Source organism: Lepidochelys kempii, chromosome 10, assembly GCF_965140265.1.
Source record: "Lepidochelys kempii isolate rLepKem1 chromosome 10, rLepKem1.hap2, whole genome shotgun sequence".
Lineage (NCBI taxonomy): Eukaryota > Metazoa > Chordata > Testudines > Cheloniidae > Lepidochelys > Lepidochelys kempii.
Window position 1 is genome coordinate 51451882 of NC_133265.1, and position 19793 is coordinate 51471674.

The 19793-nt window shown below is 39.4% G+C and overlaps 1 protein-coding gene across 2 annotated transcripts in view; it reads left to right on the forward strand.

Annotated features, from left to right (window-relative positions):
• The window catches only part of TBC1D2B (TBC1 domain family member 2B), a 64089-nt gene extending 45960 nt beyond the window's left edge, over nt 1–18129 (forward strand). Inside the window, exons 8-13 of one of the 2 annotated variants that reach the window (XM_073303558.1) lie at nt 3200–3393; nt 4144–4638; nt 9557–9674; nt 9979–10164; nt 11430–11551; nt 14695–18129. In XM_073303558.1, the coding sequence (XP_073159659.1) occupies nt 3200–3393; nt 4144–4638; nt 9557–9674; nt 9979–10164; nt 11430–11551; nt 14695–14890 (1311 nt within the window). In that variant the 3' untranslated portion in view covers nt 14891–18129. Of the gene's footprint in view, nt 1–3199; nt 3394–4143; nt 4639–6979; nt 7147–9556; nt 9675–9978; nt 10165–11429; nt 11552–14694 lie in introns of those variants that run through there. The other variant, XM_073303559.1, reaches the window with a different exon arrangement.
• Nucleotides 18130–19793: the final 1664 nt, after the last annotated feature.

A 19793-nucleotide genomic window follows, 5' to 3' on the forward strand; every position in this document is an offset into this window, starting at 1 on the left:
GACGGCACCAGAGTGTGCCCTGCCGGGACCGGGACAGACGGCACTGGAGATTGCTGACTCCAAGAAGCTATTGTAGTCTCTCGCGGTCCGGATGTTGGTGCTGCTCATGTTCTTCATCCCACTCGAGGTCCCCGCCGTGGCACCGCTCCTGCAGCCCCAGACGTAGATTGCCAGCACCCAGCCACTGCGGATCCGCCGGTCGTAGCCATTTGCAGAGCAGCCGCTACTGACAGTACACCCACTCCTCCACGCCAGGATCACGGTCCTGAGATCAGCACTGCTCCTGACACCGTCGCTTATCCCCATCCCGGGATAGCAATAGATCGTATGCCAGCCTGGCCTCCCTTCAAAGTTGACAGTCGGTGAGCCAGGCGGGACAGTCTGCTCCGTTGGTGCCGCAGCAGGTACAGTGGTACCAGTGGGCCCTGTGGGCCCTGACACAGCCCCCAGCGGTGACTCGCTTGGTGGCCAGAGCCTCAGAAAGACCGTCAGCCGCCCTCTCGCAGCCCCCAGAAAGGTGTCAGTGGAGTGCTTCTCCCCAGTTCTGTAGTCCAAAGGGGACCAAGTGGAGGGTCCTGCGGCACTGGTGGGGACGCAGAGAACCGCACCCCCTCTTCGGCCTCCCCCGATGAGGCAATCACGGCCCCTCCTCCTCCTGTCCTGCAGGAGGGGACAGTAAAGCCAATCAGGAATTTTTGAAAAGGGTGGCATCAAGCCTCAGCCTACAAGCTGAGGAGGTGGAGGAGCCCTCGGATTCCCTCTTTGATGTCCTCTCAGTTACAGCACCAGCCAGGGTGGTTCTCCCACTCTATGAAGGGGTGGCAAAGATCTCAAATGCCCTGTGGGAAACCCCAGCTTCCTTGCCCCCATCTCTAAAAGGGCAGAATGAAAGTATTTCATGCCTGCGAAGGGGCACGAGTACCCCATTCTACCCTCAACTCTCTAGTGGTCGAGGCCGTCAACCACAAAGAGCGCCAGGGCCAACCAGCTCCTATTCCTAAGAATGAGGACTCAAGGAGACTAGATTTATTCGGTAGGAAGATTTATTCGTCCTCAAGTTTCCAGCTGAGGGTGGCAAACCACCAAGCCCTGCTGGGCAGATATGACTTCAACTTGTGGGACTCAATGCCCAAGTTTGCGGACTCCCTCCAGGAGCATGCTAAAAAGGAGTTTAAGGCTCTGGTCGAGGAGAGCACAGCTGCCGCCAGGGCGGCCCTTCAGGCAGCCTCGGATGCTGTGGATACGGCTGCAAGTTCTATGGCCTACGACGTGTCCATGAGGAGAGCGTCGTGGCTCCTGTTATCAAGGTTGTCCAGCAAGGCACAGGACGCCCTGCAGGACCTCCCTTTTGACAGCAAGGTCCTGTTTGCGGAACAAACAGACGTGAAGTTACACGGTCTTAAGGACTCTCGCACGACACTAAAGACTCTTGGGCTCTATGTCCTGGCCTTGGCCAGGACCAAATTCAAACTGCAGCAGGCTCCTAGTCAGGCCACGCACTCCAGATATGAGCCCCCTTATAAAAAAAAAATCAAGGGACTATAAAAAGCACCCACAACAACAATCTCAGCCTGTGCCTCAGCCTGGGCCCTCCAAGGGCAAGCAGGCAGGTAAGTGGCAGTTTTGATGGGAGGCCCAGGGACAACTTAACAGTTTGTACCAGGAATCCACCCAACCTTCTCTTCTCCAACCACCTATGTACTTTCCTCCCAGAGTGGTCGCGGCTGACCTCGGACCAATGGGTCCTTAACACCATCTCCCAGGGCTATACCCTCCAATTTCTTGCTACCCCACCTTCTCTCCCCGTCACTCTTCAGGGACCCCTCTCATGAGGGCTTACTCGAGCAAGAGGTGCGGCGGCTCCTTCACTTAGGAGCGTTGAAGGTAGTGCTGGCGGAGTTCAAATACAATCCTGCTATTTCCTTATCCTGAAGGCGAAAGGGGGCCTCAGGCTCATCCTGGACCTGCGAGGCCTGAAGCAGTACATGGTAAAGCTCAAGTTTCGCATGGTCTCTCTGGCCTCCATCATTCCCTTCCTGGAGACTGGTACACCACCCTTGATCTACAGGACGCATACCTCCACATTCACATATTCGAGGGCCACAGGCCTTTCCTCCGTTTCACAGTAGGGCAGGAACAGTACCAGTTCACTGTCCTCCCGTTTGGCCTATCAGTGGCTCCCAGGGTCTTCACAAAGTGTATGTCTGTGGTAGCAGCCTACCTCAGGCGTCGGGGGGGGTCCAGATTTTTCCCTACCTTGACGACTGGCTGGTCAAAGCCAGCTCCAGATCACAGGTACAGGATCACATAACACTCCTGTCTACGTGCTCCACAAGGGCTGCTGGTAAACAGCACCAAATCCATATTGGTACCAATGCAATGCATAGAGTTCATTGAAGTGATTCTGGACACGACATTGGCAAGAGCCTCCCTCTCTACAGACAGATTCAAAACCATGAGGGAGCTCATCAGGGTGGTCACGAGGTTTCCCGTGACGGGTGCCAGAGTGTGCCTCCAACTCCTGGGTCGTATGTTGGCATGCACGTATGTGGTTCATCACGCCAGACTCAGGATGTGGCCCCTTCAGCTCTGGTTGGCCTCGGCTTTCTCCCAGTCCAGAGACAGGATGGACAAATTCCTCACTGTGCCGGGACCTGTACTAACTTACCTCTGCTGGTGGTCCACCCCGGTGAACATGCTCCAAGGGGTCCCGTTCAGGGGCCAGTCCCCAACTGTGGAGTTGGTGTCCTATGCGTCGGACTTAGGGTGGGAGGCCCACATGGGAAATCTCCAGACTTAGTCTGTGGTCCGTGTAGGAACTAGCCCTGCACATAAATGTCAAGCACACACTCCTATTGTGGAATGGACATGAGCAACACATCTCAAAGAACACCAGTTATGGAAAAGGTAACTGTCTTTTCCAGTCTGAGCATGCAGCATTTAATTATAGTATTTGCTATCATAAACAGTATAATAAAATAAAATCCATTTCGGAATGTTTGTTCAAATGTTTGAGTTGCTTTGTGCAATCTGGACATGTAAAAATAGGAAAGGAAAACTCACTATTTTCAGGTTATAGATTAGTATGCCTTTGATCTTTAGGCTGTGTGAATTTTGAATCAGATGTTTAGAAATACTTAGTGTGACATGTATTTGTATTTCTAATTAGTACAGTAATTTGGCATGTTATTTTGTACAGTGTGCTAGCCTGGAAGCCAAACTTTGTCAGATAGAAAGTAAATACTTGATCTTGCTTCAAGAAATGAAGACTCCTGTTTGCTCTGAGGAACAGAGACCTACTCATGATGTCATTACTCGATTGCTCGAAGATGCATTAAAGGTGGACAGTAGTGAGCAACCAGAACAAGCTTTCTTTAAACCTTTCCTTGTCAGGTAAACCTGAGGCTAATTTATTTATTTTGAGGGAATCCAGTCTGTATTTGAAGGGAGGCGTGGGTGGAGAGTGGATTTTAGATATGAAACTTCGTATGTATTGTAAAGTCTTAAGTATCCTAAAAGTACTTCAGGTGAATGAATATACAGTGTTTTCTCATCCTCCATTTCCCCTCTGAACAGTACACTTATACCCTAGGCATCTTGGCTGATGTGTATTGCTGGGCCAAAGGTATTTGCATATGAAAATTGATAGTTTTTTTTTTTTAATTTCTAGTTTACTTTCCCTCCATGAATAATAGCATAACTATATCTGTGAAATCCCATAACAGGCCTTGTAAGCACAATACTTTGTTTCAATTATATTAAATAATTTGGTATCAAATTAAATATCAGCAAAATTACCCAATACATTTAACTATTCCAGATATTAATGTAACGTGGTTGTCCCATAATTTTGTGTACATAATTCTATGGCTTAAACTCCTTGCAGTGACTTACATAACATTAATTCCAAATGTGGATACAGTCTCTGAATACAGAATTGTTCAAAAAGTAAAATATATTTTGTAATAAACTAAATAGGGAACTTTGACACTTTTATTAAAATAGTATGAAAGCTCTGGCATGGTTTAAGGATATTGCTGTATAAACTATTACCAAAGTAACTTAAGAATGACTACTTGGAATTTCCTTAGAACATACCAGACTGCAAACTTTTTGTAGAAATCATATTTTTTTTTCTTACAGTGAACATGATATTTATGGGTTTCAGACAGTCCCAGAAGATGATGAGGAAGAGAAATTAGTAGCAAAGGTGCGAGCCTTAGATCTGAAATCCATTTCTCTCACTGAAAACCAGGAGATTTCTACAGGGGTAAAATGGGAAAACTATTTTGCAAGCACAATGAACAGGGAGATGATATGCTGTCCAGAATTGAAGAATCTTATCCGCTCTGGAATCCCGCATGAACATCGTTCCAAGATGTGGAGGTGGTGCATCAACCTCCACATTAAAAAGTGCAAGGACAGTACTGATCCTGGATATTTCCAAACCCTGCTTCAGAATGCCCTTGAAAAACAGAATCCTGCATCCAAACAAATAGAGCTGGATCTCTTGCGAACTTTGCCAAACAACAAGCATTACTCTTCCCCCACTTCTGAAGGGATCCAGAAGCTAAGAAATGTCCTTCTGGCATTTTCGTGGAGAAATCCTGATATAGGATATTGCCAAGGTCTCAACAGGTATTATATTTCAAATCTGATTAATAAGAGTGAAACACTTGGTAGATGTGTACAGTAAGGATAGCACTGTGCCTTGGGAAGATGATTTTTTTTTTTATTGATGCCTTCATTAGAGATATTCCTCATCTTGCTGATTTGATAATTTGGAAGCTGTTTCAAACCTTGGTAACAGTTTGGGAATAAATGTATCAAATAGTTGAATTATTGAACAGGAAGAATTTGCAAGAAAAAAAGTCATTCAAAATGATGTTTAAAAGTGTCGTTTTAAGACAGTGATCATAAAATTGATAAATAATTTCCTGAAAAATAAGGGGCTTAATTCTCCCTCCTATAATATGAAGAACAAGTTAATCTAAGGGCCACATTTTGGAGTACTAGTTCATTTTTCAAAGACATGCACTAGATGATCACAGTTTTTTCTGTTCAGAAGAGTTGACGACTTGATCAAGTGCTTTGATTTGTTGGCTTTTTTTAATGAGGAGAGAAATTCATGCTTGGGCCATAAACATAGACTGACAGAAACCTGTAAAAATAGATTTTTGCAGAGGAGGTAGGATTGTAGGGAACTGATACAATTAATGTGGTGTTTAACTGAGCTGAAGTTTTGTGTTGCTTTAATGTCTGTCTTTAGTTTAAAACATAAAAAAATGAAAGTTCTGGCTGATTGGTTAAAAACGTTTGGCACTAGAAGGGCTGCTCCTGGGTGAATTTTGCATCACTGCGTGTGCGCAGAATTCATTGCTCCCATAGATTTATTTGCTTACCCACAGAAAAATGACTTCTGAGAGAGAAGCAAAGGGAAGCCGCAAGAGTGGTAATGCACCCACTCTCTGGCAATGCAGACAGGTAGGTTTGGACACCCAAAGCAGCCAGTAGAGATGTAAATCACTACCTGGCAGGGGCTCGGTAGTTGTGTGTGAGACAGAGACATTCTGTCCCTCTCGCACAGTATTGCTGCACGCTCAGTGTGGAGGGGCAGGGCTTTGGGGTATTTCTGAAGAGGTAGGTGTAGGGCAGGCTCTGTTCCCTCTGGCAGAGGAGAATGTAGCAGCCTGTCTGCTTAGTTAATTGTTCTTAGTGAATTCCCCCAGGAGTATAAAACAGGTGTGTAAATTTTAAGGCTCTATTACATTGCCAGAGTGGTGTAAAGGAGCCTTATTGTAAAGGACAGTATAGTCTTATAAATGCTTATGGTCTTTTAGTGATTAGAATTGGTATACATTTTTGGACTGAAAAAATTTCCTATCAAAATGTGCTCCATGAACTGTTTGCTACTGACCTTTTTCGAGATGGTCCATAATCAGTATAGACTGTGAGTTTGAGTCCCTGGCCCTTACTTGCTCTTCAGTTGCCCATGATGTAACACTGAGCATGTGGCTGCATATATTTGTTGACTAATAATTAGAAGTAAAGGGTCAATGCTAGCTACATTACTGTTAGACAGAGGGGGTCTGATGATTTCCTCCAATGCTTCACACTCCCATTCTCCATCCATTGTATTGTAGTTTAAATAAATGACCAAAATAATTGAAACTATCTGGATTATATTGCATTATTTTGACCAAAAATATGCAGAATTTTAAAATATTGGTCGCAGAATTTTTAATTTTTTGGCACAGAATTCTCCCAGGAGTCAAGGGCCACAGATCCTATCATTTGCCCTAGTGCATCTTACGCTAATAAATCTGGTCAGGAAATCCTGACTCTGGTGTTTCTATTCTAAAAAACATTTCAAGAGTTTGTAGCATTTCTAACTTAAGTTCAGAAAAGTATTCAGGATCCATAAAAGGCCTCTATAAAAGAGGGGGTTGTCTGAACTTTTTTTCCCCCATTGATACAGTTTTTCACTGATGTAATTACACTGGTGAACACCTGTGGAGTTTAGTAGGTTTACTGCATTGGTGTAAAGTGACTTGCACTGGTGCAGCTTTATCCTGATTTGAAATCTATGCCAAATGAATCTGGTGAGGCCATATGTGTGCATAAAAGAAAAATAACAAAAATAGTGTAGACAAGCCCAAAAGGATTCTTCTCTGAGAGGAATTTGTGGTAAATTAATCTTCTCTTAATGTGTGCAAAATATTTCCAAAATTTCCCCAGTTATTTTCACATAAGCCTCAGCTAGAGCAAGAACATTCTGTTTAGTATTCACTATGCAATTGGTACTTCTACTTTTTTTACAAGAGAATATGACCCAAAAATAAAATAAAATAAAGGATTGCAGGAACCTGGTGGTAAGGGAGATTGGCTCGGGCTGCATGGGGGGGAGGCGGGAAGTAATATTCTCTTCTGTAACTTCCTTCCTGGTTTTCTTTTGTCTCCACCACCACCATTTTTAAAGTTGTCACTTCTCCTTGATGATTGTTTTGAGACACTTGATTGGAATATTGCTGTACTGGCAGTTGGTAAAGAGAAGAAAGAGAGAGGGCAAAAGAAGAGAGTGCGGAAATGCAATCCAATCTGATTCACATGTAGGTGAATCTAATAACTCTGTGTGACACAGAAATTTTCAAGATATTTTGTAATGAAATGAAATCCTCATACATTAGAGAGAATTATGTATAGTTTGCTTTTTTTGGATTTAAAAAACAAAGTGCCCAAATCAAGGCAGACGGGTTGCTATCTGGAGACCCCAGGAATCCCTTGGTTTGAAATGCTTAAATTGTACAGAGAGAGCTGCTGACATAAGAAGCTAGCAAAAAGTGAAGTTGCGGAATGAAGTGTGTTAATCAGTTTTGCTTACTGTGGTAGATAGATGAAAGAAATAACTAGTTAAACAACTTTGCCACTGGACTTGTCCAAGAATTGGGAGCCTAAACAAGGTCTATAGGATTACACACAGGGGTAGAGGGTACAAGAAACAGAAGTGTTCCCTTTTGATTGCTTATCAGTCACCTATGCTTAGAAAAACTTGGGTCCTGAAGGTAATTGTACTATGCCAAAAAATGAACTACCATTGGAGATCACAAAAGGAATGGCCATTCTGGATCAGAGCCATCATGCTCTTGGCCAACACAGGGTGATTAAGGAGACAATGCAAGAAACCTCACAGCTGAATAAGCATTTCAGACTGAGTGTGACCTAACTTATTAAAATAATTATAAAATGTTTTTGCTGTTTTTGAACATTAATTGTCAGACTTCAGCAGATTCACGAAACTTAAGGAAAAGTTAGTATCTATGCCCTTACTGTAGTTTCCTTCCCCTTGCAAAATCTGAGAAGTTGTCAAAGTTCTGTGATGTCCTAAGTAGTTACTGTTTCCACATTCAGAAGTTTCAGCAAGCAAGTGATGTTAGGTTAAGGCAATGTGACTTGAAAAAGAAAAGTCAAGTCTGATATTATATGCACTTAATGTAACTTTGGTTTTCATCGCTCCCCTTGACTGTGCAAACAGGAAGACCAGAAATGCAGCTAAATGTCCTTTGATCATGTTATGGTTTTCATGAAATGGAAAAGTGAGACTGACACATTAGTATTTTTATTTTATTTTTCAAACTACACAGCCCAACCAGTTACTTTTTCGGAAGCCCTGAATATGCCTCACTTGCCGTTACATTCTTGAAAGCTCCTTCACTACGAATGCTTTATAGTAGAGCCTTAGGGGAATTTTTCCTCAAACAGTTCACTCTTTAATTTGGGTTTTTTTCTGATTCAGTGGCCATCCCAGCTTCTTCACAAAAAGCAAAAATGAAATTCAGTTCTCTCTGTTACCAGAAAAGAGAGACGATTATTACTTTATACAACAAAATATAATCAATGTATTTTTTTTCCCAATAGCTTTTGGCAAATAAACTTCTAAGGCACCAAACCCACAAGATGCTTTATGTGGGCTGATCCCTGCAAGCGCATGGTGCTCCATTGACTTCAGTGGGGCTCACTGCAGGTGCAAAGGTTCTCCTGTGCCAAAGCAGCCTTAGTATATCACAAAATACCTTGAAAAGCTGCACAGTAATTTCACTTTAGAGGCTAGATACTTTTGGAAAGCTCACTAAATAAGTTGGAAATTAAAGGAACATATCAACTTAAAATCATGCTTCAGTTTGAAATTTTTTAGCCTAATATCTCAACTAAGACCTAAAATTACTATAACTTGGAAGAGATTGGTGAGAAATATTGATTTACCTTTTTTCTGTTAGTTTGGCAGCAAACTCACAAAATAAATTATGTGTAATCATTGTCACTGTTTCCCGTATGTAGTCCGTTAGTTTTTAATGATTATGTGAAACACAGCAAAAGGGGGGAGAATTTTTTTAAGTAAAGTAAGATCATAAATATTTTTTAAGTAAAGTAAGTAAGTAAAGTAAGATCATAAATATTAAGTAAGTAAAGTAAGATCATAAATATCAGTATGGGGTCTCGGGCATGCATAGTCCTTAGAATTACTTTTTGCTCATTTTTAAAATTATGATAAATTTCAAGTTGGTAGTGTTGTTATACATAAAACAGTAGCTTTAAGAACTTGTAACTCCTTTAATTCTGTCACAGAAGGCTATTTAAATAATGCACAGGACTTCCTTTGTGTATAAAGTATAGGAGGATCTTTATTTTCAACTCTGCCATTAAAGGAGGCAGTGAGGATTAGGAACCACAGCAATGGCCTTGGAACCAACAGGTTCCCATTACTTTAATTTGGCCAAGCCACTGACTGAATGGCTTCCAGCAAATCAGCTGGCTTCCTTTTGCCTTAATTGGTCCACTTATTTAGCTGAATAGAAGTACTGACACCCAAGACATGCCTCCTGTTTGAGCTAGCCTAATAATTTTAAATGTATTTAGTAAATTGGTTAGTATAGCCCATTATCAGTCCATTATTCCTTGCTGAACAAAAAGTAAGGTTGTTTTATTTTAAAACTTTGTTTTAATAGATTTGATTGGTGTTTTAGTCGGCTTCTTTTCAAAACTCTCTTTTTATTTTTAGATTGGTAGCAATTGCACTTCTCTACTTGGAACAGGAAGATGCTTTTTGGTGTCTGGTTACAATAGTGGAAGTTTTCATGCCTCGTGATTATTATACTAAAACTCTGCTAGGCTCTCAGGTATGCATTATGCCAAAATAAAACAGTCTTGAAAACTGCCGCTGAAATATGGTTTCAATCTAATCCTGATTTTGAAAGCTACTTCTTAGAAATTGGGTAATAATACTTGCCTCCAACAATGGGGCTATTGTGAGATTAGATTGGTTAGTATATGTAAGTGCCTTGTACAATGGGGGCCCACACCTGACTGAGACTTCTAAGTACTACTACAGTATAAATGTCTAATAAAAAGTGGTGTGCTTTGAAACACGTATAGAGCTGTGTAAGTGCTTAGCAGCAGTAATAACATGTCTGTCCTCTTTAGGTTGACCAGCGAGTGTTCAAGGATCTGATGAGTGAGAAACTGCCACGGTTGCATGCTCACTTTGAACAATACAAAGTTGACTACACACTCATAACTTTCAACTGGTTTCTGGTAGTATTTGTGGACAGCGTGGTCAGTGACATCCTCTTTAAAATATGGGACTCTTTCCTATATGAGGGATCAAAGGTAAGTTGTATGAGCTAGATGTTCTTCAGTTCATATCAGACGTTGTAACAAGACACTGTGGTGTTGAGAAATCCAAGATGGGGGATGGTTGTATTTCGCAAGAGTATGTTAGTTTTAAGAGCTGGTCAAAAAATGGAGTGAGGAGGAAATTTACAGAACAGCTTCTCCAGCCAACAAATTCTTCCATTTTAAGTCTAAATTTTGGGACTTGGATGCATCAAAGTCCTTTTTGAGAAATAAGCAGATATCTAACCAGTATTTCCTGGGTTACAAATATTCTAAAATAGAGGTGTAGGAAAGTGCAAGATTCGGCTGAGAGTATGGAGGTGGCAGTTGTTTTCCTGTCACCCTACAGCAAAATTTTTTTTTTTATTTTCTGTAGACACCCATCTAGTGCTCGGGGCACCTAACCCATTAATTGAGAATTTTAGCATTAAAAAGAGACGACAAACAGTTGCCTATAAATGTACCCACCTCAGCAGAAACCCACATATGAAATGGTAGCTGAATAAGATGGACAGTTTTGTTTAAAAGGTTTTTTTTTCCTCGGACACTTAGATACAACAGGAACACAGCACTTAAGCAAATAGGGGAAGGGGGAAGAGAAAGAGATGGGGGAAAATAGGCAAGAGTAGTAAGTTCACTGCCATAGCTTTCTCGTAAATGAACATTCCAGTTTACAGTGTGGCTTTTTTTTCTTTTCTTTTTTTTTTTTTTAGTGTGTTTATTTAAAATAACTTTTAAAAGACCACAGTACTGTGATAAGATATACCTGTACAGAGTTGCAAAGTGCTAGGCCTGCTGAACCCATTCTATCATGGAGAGAGTGTCAAGACTGTTGTAACTCCTACCAGTGACTGACTGAGCAGCTGTTGGCAAAAGTTGAATTGGCTTTGAAAAGCCAATTACTTTTTTTTAATGTAATGCAAAATATATTTTTTTTTAATTTCAACTCTGAAACAGCTTTGGTGGTTTATTAGGCCATATTGTCTTTGCTTTACAGATTAGTTTTTGTAAGGAGCTCAGAAGCCTTTGGACATTAGTTTAGATGGTGCCCAAATTATTATTGTACCTGGGGAAAAAAATGTTTGAGCATCACAAACAGAGCTGTTTCCTCTACAGAAGGCTGCCATTAGGCTAAAGAGCACACACTAATGCAGAAAGATCACAACATTTCTAAAAATCAGTTTTATAATAAAAGTGAAGGTGTGAATCATTGGATTCAGAATGTAATGTGTATATATAAACCTTTTTTGAATATCCAGGTCATTTTCCGTTTTGCCCTGGCTCTTTTTAAATACAAAGAAGAGGAGATCTTAAAACTGCAAGATTCAATGTCCATATTCAAGTATCTCCGATACTTCACTCGCACCATTCTTGATGCTAGGTAAGTACTTTAAAAACATATTCAATATCTACAATATTTTATGTTGGGGCACAAATGAGACACTTCACCTAGATGGGTGGCGTCTGTTCAGAAGAATACCTATTTAGATTTCTAGTCACTGGTTTAATTTTTGTCTATTCTCTTCCTTAAAATGTGTATATGAAAGACTCCCCCCATTCAGAATTCAAAAGCAAAAAAGTAGCTGCTGATAAAATGATAAAAAGCATCATCTTCTAAGCAATTTGGCAGTTTAACCCCATATTACTAGAGTTACTTTGTAGTGTTGCCATTTACTCTTATTCATATTTGTATTGCAGTAGCACCCAGAGCCCCATTGTGCTAGGTGCAGTAGAACCACACAAAATGATAGTCCCTGCCCTTAACAATTTATAATGTAAGCATAAAGTAAGAGATGTGGATATGTCCTATTGAATCAAGGATACCTTGTGTACTACTAATACATGTACATAGGCAAGCATTGGGTTGTCAGAATATTTTATATTCTGGTATGCCTGTGTTTGAGATGACAGGAACTAGACAGTGCTATAAGTGCTATTCTGTCCTTCCTCCTTCTTTGCATAGGGAGTGCAGTTTATGTGCACTGTGTTCAGCATAAATTAGCACCTAATGTTCTTAAATATTTGATACAGGGAGGGTGGTAAGTTAAATAATAGCAAAAAAATTATTTTTCATAAAATAGCAGTTTGTTTGGATTAGAATTCGGCACAACACTAGATACACTTGAAACTTTTTTAACATTCTTGGCTGTTCTCTGATAACCGCTAAACTCAGGGTGCAAGTTGGGTGGTATTTACTATACTAAATTGCATGCGAATTAGGCTTTAAAATCGGATTCCTGTTCAGAGCTCCCTGTATGGTTTGGGAGTTCTGAATGGAAGAAAAGACTAACTTGTCTGTATAGTTTCACCCAGTGCTTAAAGATGAATGTGAAGGGCTGACCCAGGGAAAATCTTCTGCACTTCCACATAGGAGAGGGAAGTTTGCCTTTGGCTCCCCAGAGTAAAGTGGCTCTGAGGGGTTGGAACCCAGACTGTTCTGTGTACCTGAGCATTGACTCCCTCCCCCACCCCTTTGATAATGATGATTTAAGAAATGATTGCGGAGAGCTGTGTTTAGTTCTTCTTGGCCAAAGGAAAATGATGCTCATGACTCCCAAACTACGAGTGGGGAAAAGTGTGTTTTTGTGGGTGGAAATGTTTTTAAACATACAAAGCAACAGAAAGATAAATGGAATTAGTGCTTACTAAACCTGAGCCTTTTGAGTATTCCAGGAATTTTTAACCTATAATCTCCTTTGAATTAAAATGACTTTCCGCAACAACACTGCCAGAAACTGATGTTTGCAGACTGAATTGTTGTCCCTCCCTAATTTAAACAGTGGTGCTCTTTTCTTTGAGATAATGTCAATCTTGAGGCTTACAAGACTTGTCAAGCTGGACCTTCTTTTTTTTACAAATGTGTATAACACCTAGTGATGGAATTCAATTTTGATTTTTAAAATCGGATTACTGCAGCTCCCACAGAAACCTTTTTGTATTACCAAGGCATGTTTACTAAACCAGATTGGCTTAAGTCTGGAAAACTTGGGGCCCCAACTATTTACTTTTTTTAAATTATATTCCTTTTATTTTAGGGATGGCAGACTGACATTCTCAGATGGTTTAAGTTAAGGCACATATTGGTGTACAAAAGCTTTGTAATACATGCGCACTGCGTTCTATTTTTTAAATCCCATTCTGTATTTGACTTTAAAATGGACACTCTATGAAAATATTTTATAGTAGTACAGTGCCACCTTGTGGATTTAAGCTGAATTGATTAATTTAAAAATCAATCTTTGTAAAATAAGATACATGATTCATGCCCTTCTAGCCTCTCAAGTTCACCATTTTGCAATTTACTTTTAAAAAGTATATTTTTGAACTTGTAAAGCTAAGTGATTTAAAAAATGTAGAAAAATGATTATTCTAGATGTGAGTCCAGTCTTGTGAAAAAACACACATCCTATTCATAATACAGAAAAGATAGACATTCAGTTATGTGATTCCTGGACATTTTCAAGAGGCTGGAATAATTAATGGGCACTAACACATTTCTGAAGTTTAAGCTGCCTAATTGGAAAAGTCCCGACTAATGTGTGCATTGGTGCAGCTTCAGAATAATGTACAGGGAAATAAGAGTTGTATACCTAATTGTCTCACTATGATAAAATTGTACCTTAGATAACCTGTTTTAGAGTATATATTTAGTGAGAGGTTATTGATGTTTGTGTGCATAGAAGCAAGGAAATTACTGTTTCAACCTATAAGACCTCTGAGTCTTCTACAATATGAATGTAGGAAAATCCCAGCCTTTCAATCTGTAAACTGCAGACCATCTTAAGAGAAGCTAGCTAATTTCAGTAACAGTTGGGATCAATTTCTCAGGTGCTCAAATGAGCTATTATGGGGAAAATGAGAACTTCAGATATGATCATTAAAGATGTTTTATCACAGTTGCAGATCAGCAATATTGCTTATTCTCCTACAAGAATAGGCTAAATAGAATTATAGTACTTTTTTTTAATACAGAAACTGGTGCAGTACTTTCTGGAGCCATAAAATGCAGAATGCAACTGTTGTTGTAGCCCATTTATTTTGAAAGTGCAGTGCATTTAGACTCGTACAGTAACCTAATGTCAGATTTCTCAAGGCAATAGTATTGAATTAATTTCAGCAGAACTAAAGCAGAAGATCTGAAATAAGGAATATTTAGGAAATAAATATTCAGTAACCACCCTGGTTGACGAAACTCTTGTTAATCAAAGCTTGGTTACACCTCCTGCCACAATGTTTCAATGTCCTTAAAACCATAGCATAGTGTAGACTTGGCAGCTGCTTCTGCAGTCTGGCCAGCATTTAAGGGGAGATTCTGTAACTAAAGTTGTCATTTAAAAACTGCTTCTTTTCCAAAGCTACCTTGAAATTTCAGCATTTCACCCAAGACACACCAGGTACATGGGGAGAGCTATGCCAGAGATTCATTTTGCACCTTTTATAAAGCACTAAAGTGAATGAAGCTTAAAACTGCCATTAAAAGCCATAGATCCTGTTGTGATCGTCTAATGCTAGGTAATCTTTCAGGAAACTGATCAGCATTGCTTTTGGGGATCTGAATCCTTTCCCGCTGCGTCAGATCAGGAACCGGAGGACCTACCACCTGGAGAAAGTGCGCTTGGAGCTAACTGAACTTGAAGCCATTCGTGAGGACTTCCTGCGTGAACGGGAGACCAGCCTAGACAAAAGGGACCTTATTAGTGATGACGAAGAAGATAGTTGAGAGAATTCTTTGACTTGCGCTCTCTTTTTGGAATCGTGACCAAAGCTTATTGAATGGGGTAACTTCAAATACACTTCTATTTTATTAATCCTTTAAAACTGAATGTTAAATAGTAGCATTTGGAAATATGCAGGACAGATTTCCAAACCTCAGCACTTTCTTTCAAAAATATTGTTTTGTATCGGAGGCCAAACAGTTCTGTTTACACCTGTGTTCGTGCCACTGTATAGAGCACTTAAAAATTAGTCTTTCAATCAGTTAAACAGATGAGTTGCCAGTTGTTCTTCTGAAGTGCCTCGTCACAGTGCCTGTATGTGAAGAAGTAGCATAGAAAAGTCCTTGCTCTTTTAATCTACCATTTTGTCTCATTTCTGAACTTGTATATTATACTGAACATAGTTATAAATTTGCATAGCACAGCCCCACAACATAAAAAGACCTCATTTTTCAATTTCAGGCAGATGCACAAAACTGTCTTTCATAGTATTGTCATGAACAAATCAACCATTATTTCTGTTACAGCTGAGAGGGTATGGAATGGAACACAGCAAGAGCTTTCACGTTGTTCTGTTTCTCTAAAGGCAGCATGAAAAAGGGATAGCTAAAAAGAAAGTGTGTGTGTGCATATATATATATACTTTAAATGAGTGTTTGTTTTTTATTTTATCTTTCAGACTACTTTAATTACAGTGCAAAACATAATGGTTGTATTTATTTTGAACAGCTGTTTTATATTATCAGATTCCCCTTAATGCAGAGGGAAATGTCCATCATGTTCTGCCATTTAATCTTTTTGTTTTTCTTCTGGCCACAACTTCTCAAAAAATGACAAGCAGCTGTTAAGGAGATGGAGTTCACCACAGGAGTCCCACAAACATGTAGCAGATTTTCTGTTGCTTATGTTGTAACGTTTGTTTTTTAATAAGTCCTATTCTTCTCTCTGTTTGGGGTCTATACTAGGATGATGTTTGGATTTTAGAAAAGCACCCAAGGGAACAACTTTTTTCATGAATAAAAACTATACATTGCAATGTTTACATTACAGTATTCTTAGAAAGGAAAACAAATTTTAGAAGTGCATCAGAGCAATCTAAAGGCCACAGAGCCTGTGAAGAAGTTGGTTAACATTCTTTTTTTGTGGAAATAAACCCTATACACACTTCCAAAAACATGCTGCTGTGAATGCTGTATGCATATGTATCCACAAGAGAGCTCAGGAAACAGACAGTGTTATTCCCCTAGCATTGTCTCTGGCATTGTGACTATGAATAGCTTGTTGGGTACCACTGTTTCACTTTGTGATGTACGCTGTTAGAAGGTTAGCTAGAGAACCTGATGGATTTTTCTTGCTTTGTTCTTATTCTGTTTAGGTTTGTTTGATAGTCTTCTTTCCCAAGCTTTTCCCAGCTTTTCAATCATCAGAATGTCTGTTTGATCTAAACATTACCTTTGTGAGGGCAACATAAAATAAGAAGTCAAACAAAAGTAATTAAATATCTCTCTCTCTCTCAAAGGTGTTTTCCTTTCCTTGGCAATAAAGCAGTGAGAATTGCAGTAGCAGTTTAAAGTATCAGATTTCAATAACCTTCCATTCAGCCGTTAGATGGTATATTTATTTACTCTTCTATTTCAGTCCTATTCGTGTAAAAAAGGTTAGAATATTGTGGGAGGAGTGGGGTGGTATTTCACAACACTTTTTTTCTTTCTTTTTTTTTTTTTAATTTCTGTTGGCTTGGCTGAAACTTGGTTAAAGATATTTTGCTTTTCAACAAATATTTCCTTTATACAGAAATTGTCCGGTGTTAAGCCTGAACAGAATAAGATCAACGCATATCATGTAACTTGAAAATCCTGGTTAGATATATATTGAAAGACTTGTTTGTTTGTTTGTTTAACTAGCAAAACATATAAGTTCAAATACGCAACAAGCCCTTATGCTTATTAGAGAAAACTGGAATGATCTTCAGAATTATTTCAGTTGTGTTTTAAAACATTTCTAGCATGAATAGTACAAGCAGTAAATTTCTTACTTGCACCTCTTGCCTTATACTTGAATTTACTAGGCAAGTTTTTCATATTATTGCATGTTCTGTATTTCTGTTATACTTACTACTACAATGAGTATTTGAATATACAAATCAGACCAACTTTTTAAATGTTCTGATTGTTTGCTGTCAGTGTCTTGGAGGAGCTGGTCTCTAACCAGATCTGTGTCTCTACTTCTTTTAAAAAAATTTTCAAGCGTTAAATGAAATCCGTCCATTTTTGTAAACTTGTTTAAGTTCTTCCTTAGCATAGCAACGTTGAAAATACTAGGTTGGAACATTTTGCTAGCCTACCATTTGTTGAGATCTTGCTATTTTGAGCCTTAATTACAGACCAGTTAAGTGATGTTACAAACGTTTTCAAACTGAATGCACAAAAGCCCTCAGGTGATGAAGAGAAAACTGTTAACTTCTGAATCGCTGTTCAGGATGTTCCCCATAGCTGACAAGTTTATGGAGGAGTAGAGATGACTTGCAATGTTGCAGGCCCCTTCCTTGTAAGAAATGATGTTGCTGATGGTTAAATTTAATTTCTTGTGTTCCTGCAGTTTGTATTAAATGTTTATTGCTGGGGTATAAAAGTTGTACAGTAACATTGAATGACTGTTTACTGTTTTGAACTGCAAGTATGTAAAATCTGATACACAGATACCATTTGTTCAAATTGTTTTGTTGGGTACCATATGTGAAATGAGTTGGTGGCTTCAGTCAGGTTTCCTGTAGCCTGGTGCTTACATCTCAATTGGCATCCTTGCTGCTGTCTTGGGCAGAAGGGCCAAAAATTTAAAAGGACAATAAAGACTGAACTGTACTCTCATTCCTAGAAATCCCTGCAGAACAGGAGTGAGGTGCATATAGTAGGAGGCAGTGGCAGGGGAAGGTTGCTTTGCTATTGTCCATCCTGCTCTGTGGCCAAATAAAGGGTTTTGAGTGTTGCTTAATCTGGTGGCTTTCAAGAGCACTAATGTTCACCTTTTTAAATGAACACGCAAGGTTACACACATTCAGTATCTTCATCAGGTGACATCAGACACATATGGAGTGACCTTCAAAAGCTGGGATGTGTCAACAAATAATATTAACATTATAGGACCAACTTTCAAAACAGTGCATGAGGATTTAAGTGTGCATCCCTGCCATTGTTTTGGAAATAAACCCCTTAATGAAAATAATAAAGATCAACTTAAAAATTGATGACCAAATATCTTTTTGTATGTTTAACATCTTGTTTAGTGCTTTCATGTCTCTTCACTACAACACTTTTACAGACTTTAAAAAATAATTTCAAGGTTATGTACATATGTGCAAAATATTTGTTATGCATGGCTCACATTGTGTGTTTATGTAAACCAAGCCACTAAATTAAAATCCTGCAGACTATTCTTCCCTCACCCATTATGCATGATTCAAAACACAAAGTAACTTGTAAAAAATGTTGTCTTCTGTTACATTATACAGAGAAATATGGTGCATTATAAATCTTAGCTATTATTAGGACTGCACAGTATTCCCTTTCCACCTATGCGTACAGTATTATAATCCAGTATTATTGGATAGGTTCTTTTACCAATTAAAATTATATATGTAGTTAAGGAGAAAGAATTTGCTTTTTCATTGTTCTTCTGTAGGTGTACAGGTATGTACACATAGTAGGGTGTCTGAGCAATAAGAATAGGATTTTGTGGTTTGAAACAGCTAGAGTAAGAGCATTCTTGAATTTGACAAATAAGTCATGTTCACAATCCATGCCAGTTTGTTCTGTTAAACTGTTGAGAAATGAAACTAGTCACTTTTTCTACTCTGGAGCTATATACAGATGTTTAAATAAAACTTAGTACCCATATTTCATAAACAATCAATGGTACATGGTATAATCACTTTCAATCACAAAACTTAACTGATCTTATTTTGCTAAAGATTATTGTAAGATTGAAAGAAAAATAAACCATTTATTACTTTGCATTATAATTTGGCTTGAGTTTATTTTTAATAAACGTATGTGCTGGAGCCATTAAAACTTCTAGAAGAGGAATACATTTTGACACTCGAAGTCCTTTAAAAGTCAGATCATCAATTCTGAGTTTTAGTGGAACACTCTCGTCTAGGGCTGGAGCAAGTATTGTCTGACTGTAATTGTTCTGGAATGAAGGAAAAGAAAGCAAACAGAACAAGGGAATGAGAGTGTGAGAATCATATTACAGGAATTCTCTTTAATGAAATTTCTCTTGTCTGAATTAATCAAAACAACTGGCATTTCATGCAATTTTGAAGACTGTTCACCTATGCCAGAAGTACTGGAGGCACTGGATGTGGCTTAATTAGGCCGCAACTTTATTCTTAACTGTGTGGGAATACACAGCAGATAAAAGTGTACAGTGAAAGTAATTCCATTATTGTCCCTGGGGGGAGGGATTCCATCAGCTCTCTCCTTAACCCATCCTGGACCCCAGCCAACCTGTTGCTGGGACCTCATCATCCCCTCCCTTGAATGAGAATTGGGGGAAGTTATAAAGGAGGAGGGGTTGGCTCTCTGCCGTGCCAGTCATAGGAGTCCCGAACCCCCCGTTTCTGTTCCTTTATCAATCCATTTTATCTGAGTGCTGTATCCCTTCCCTATGCAGTACCTTCACTGGATGTCTGCCCTACCTTTACATAATGAGTTTTGACATCATAGCCTAACTCCCATTTAATGTTCACCCCAACTAAGCTCCCCTGAATACTTTCTAGGGAAGGTGAAATAACCCCCACTTTGCCTTGGCCAATCTGGCGGTGAGGGAAAAATTCCTTCCCAGCCTGCTTGAGAAAGGAGCAACTAGTGTAATGCCCACAGCACATCCTGACAACCTGGTATTTGACCA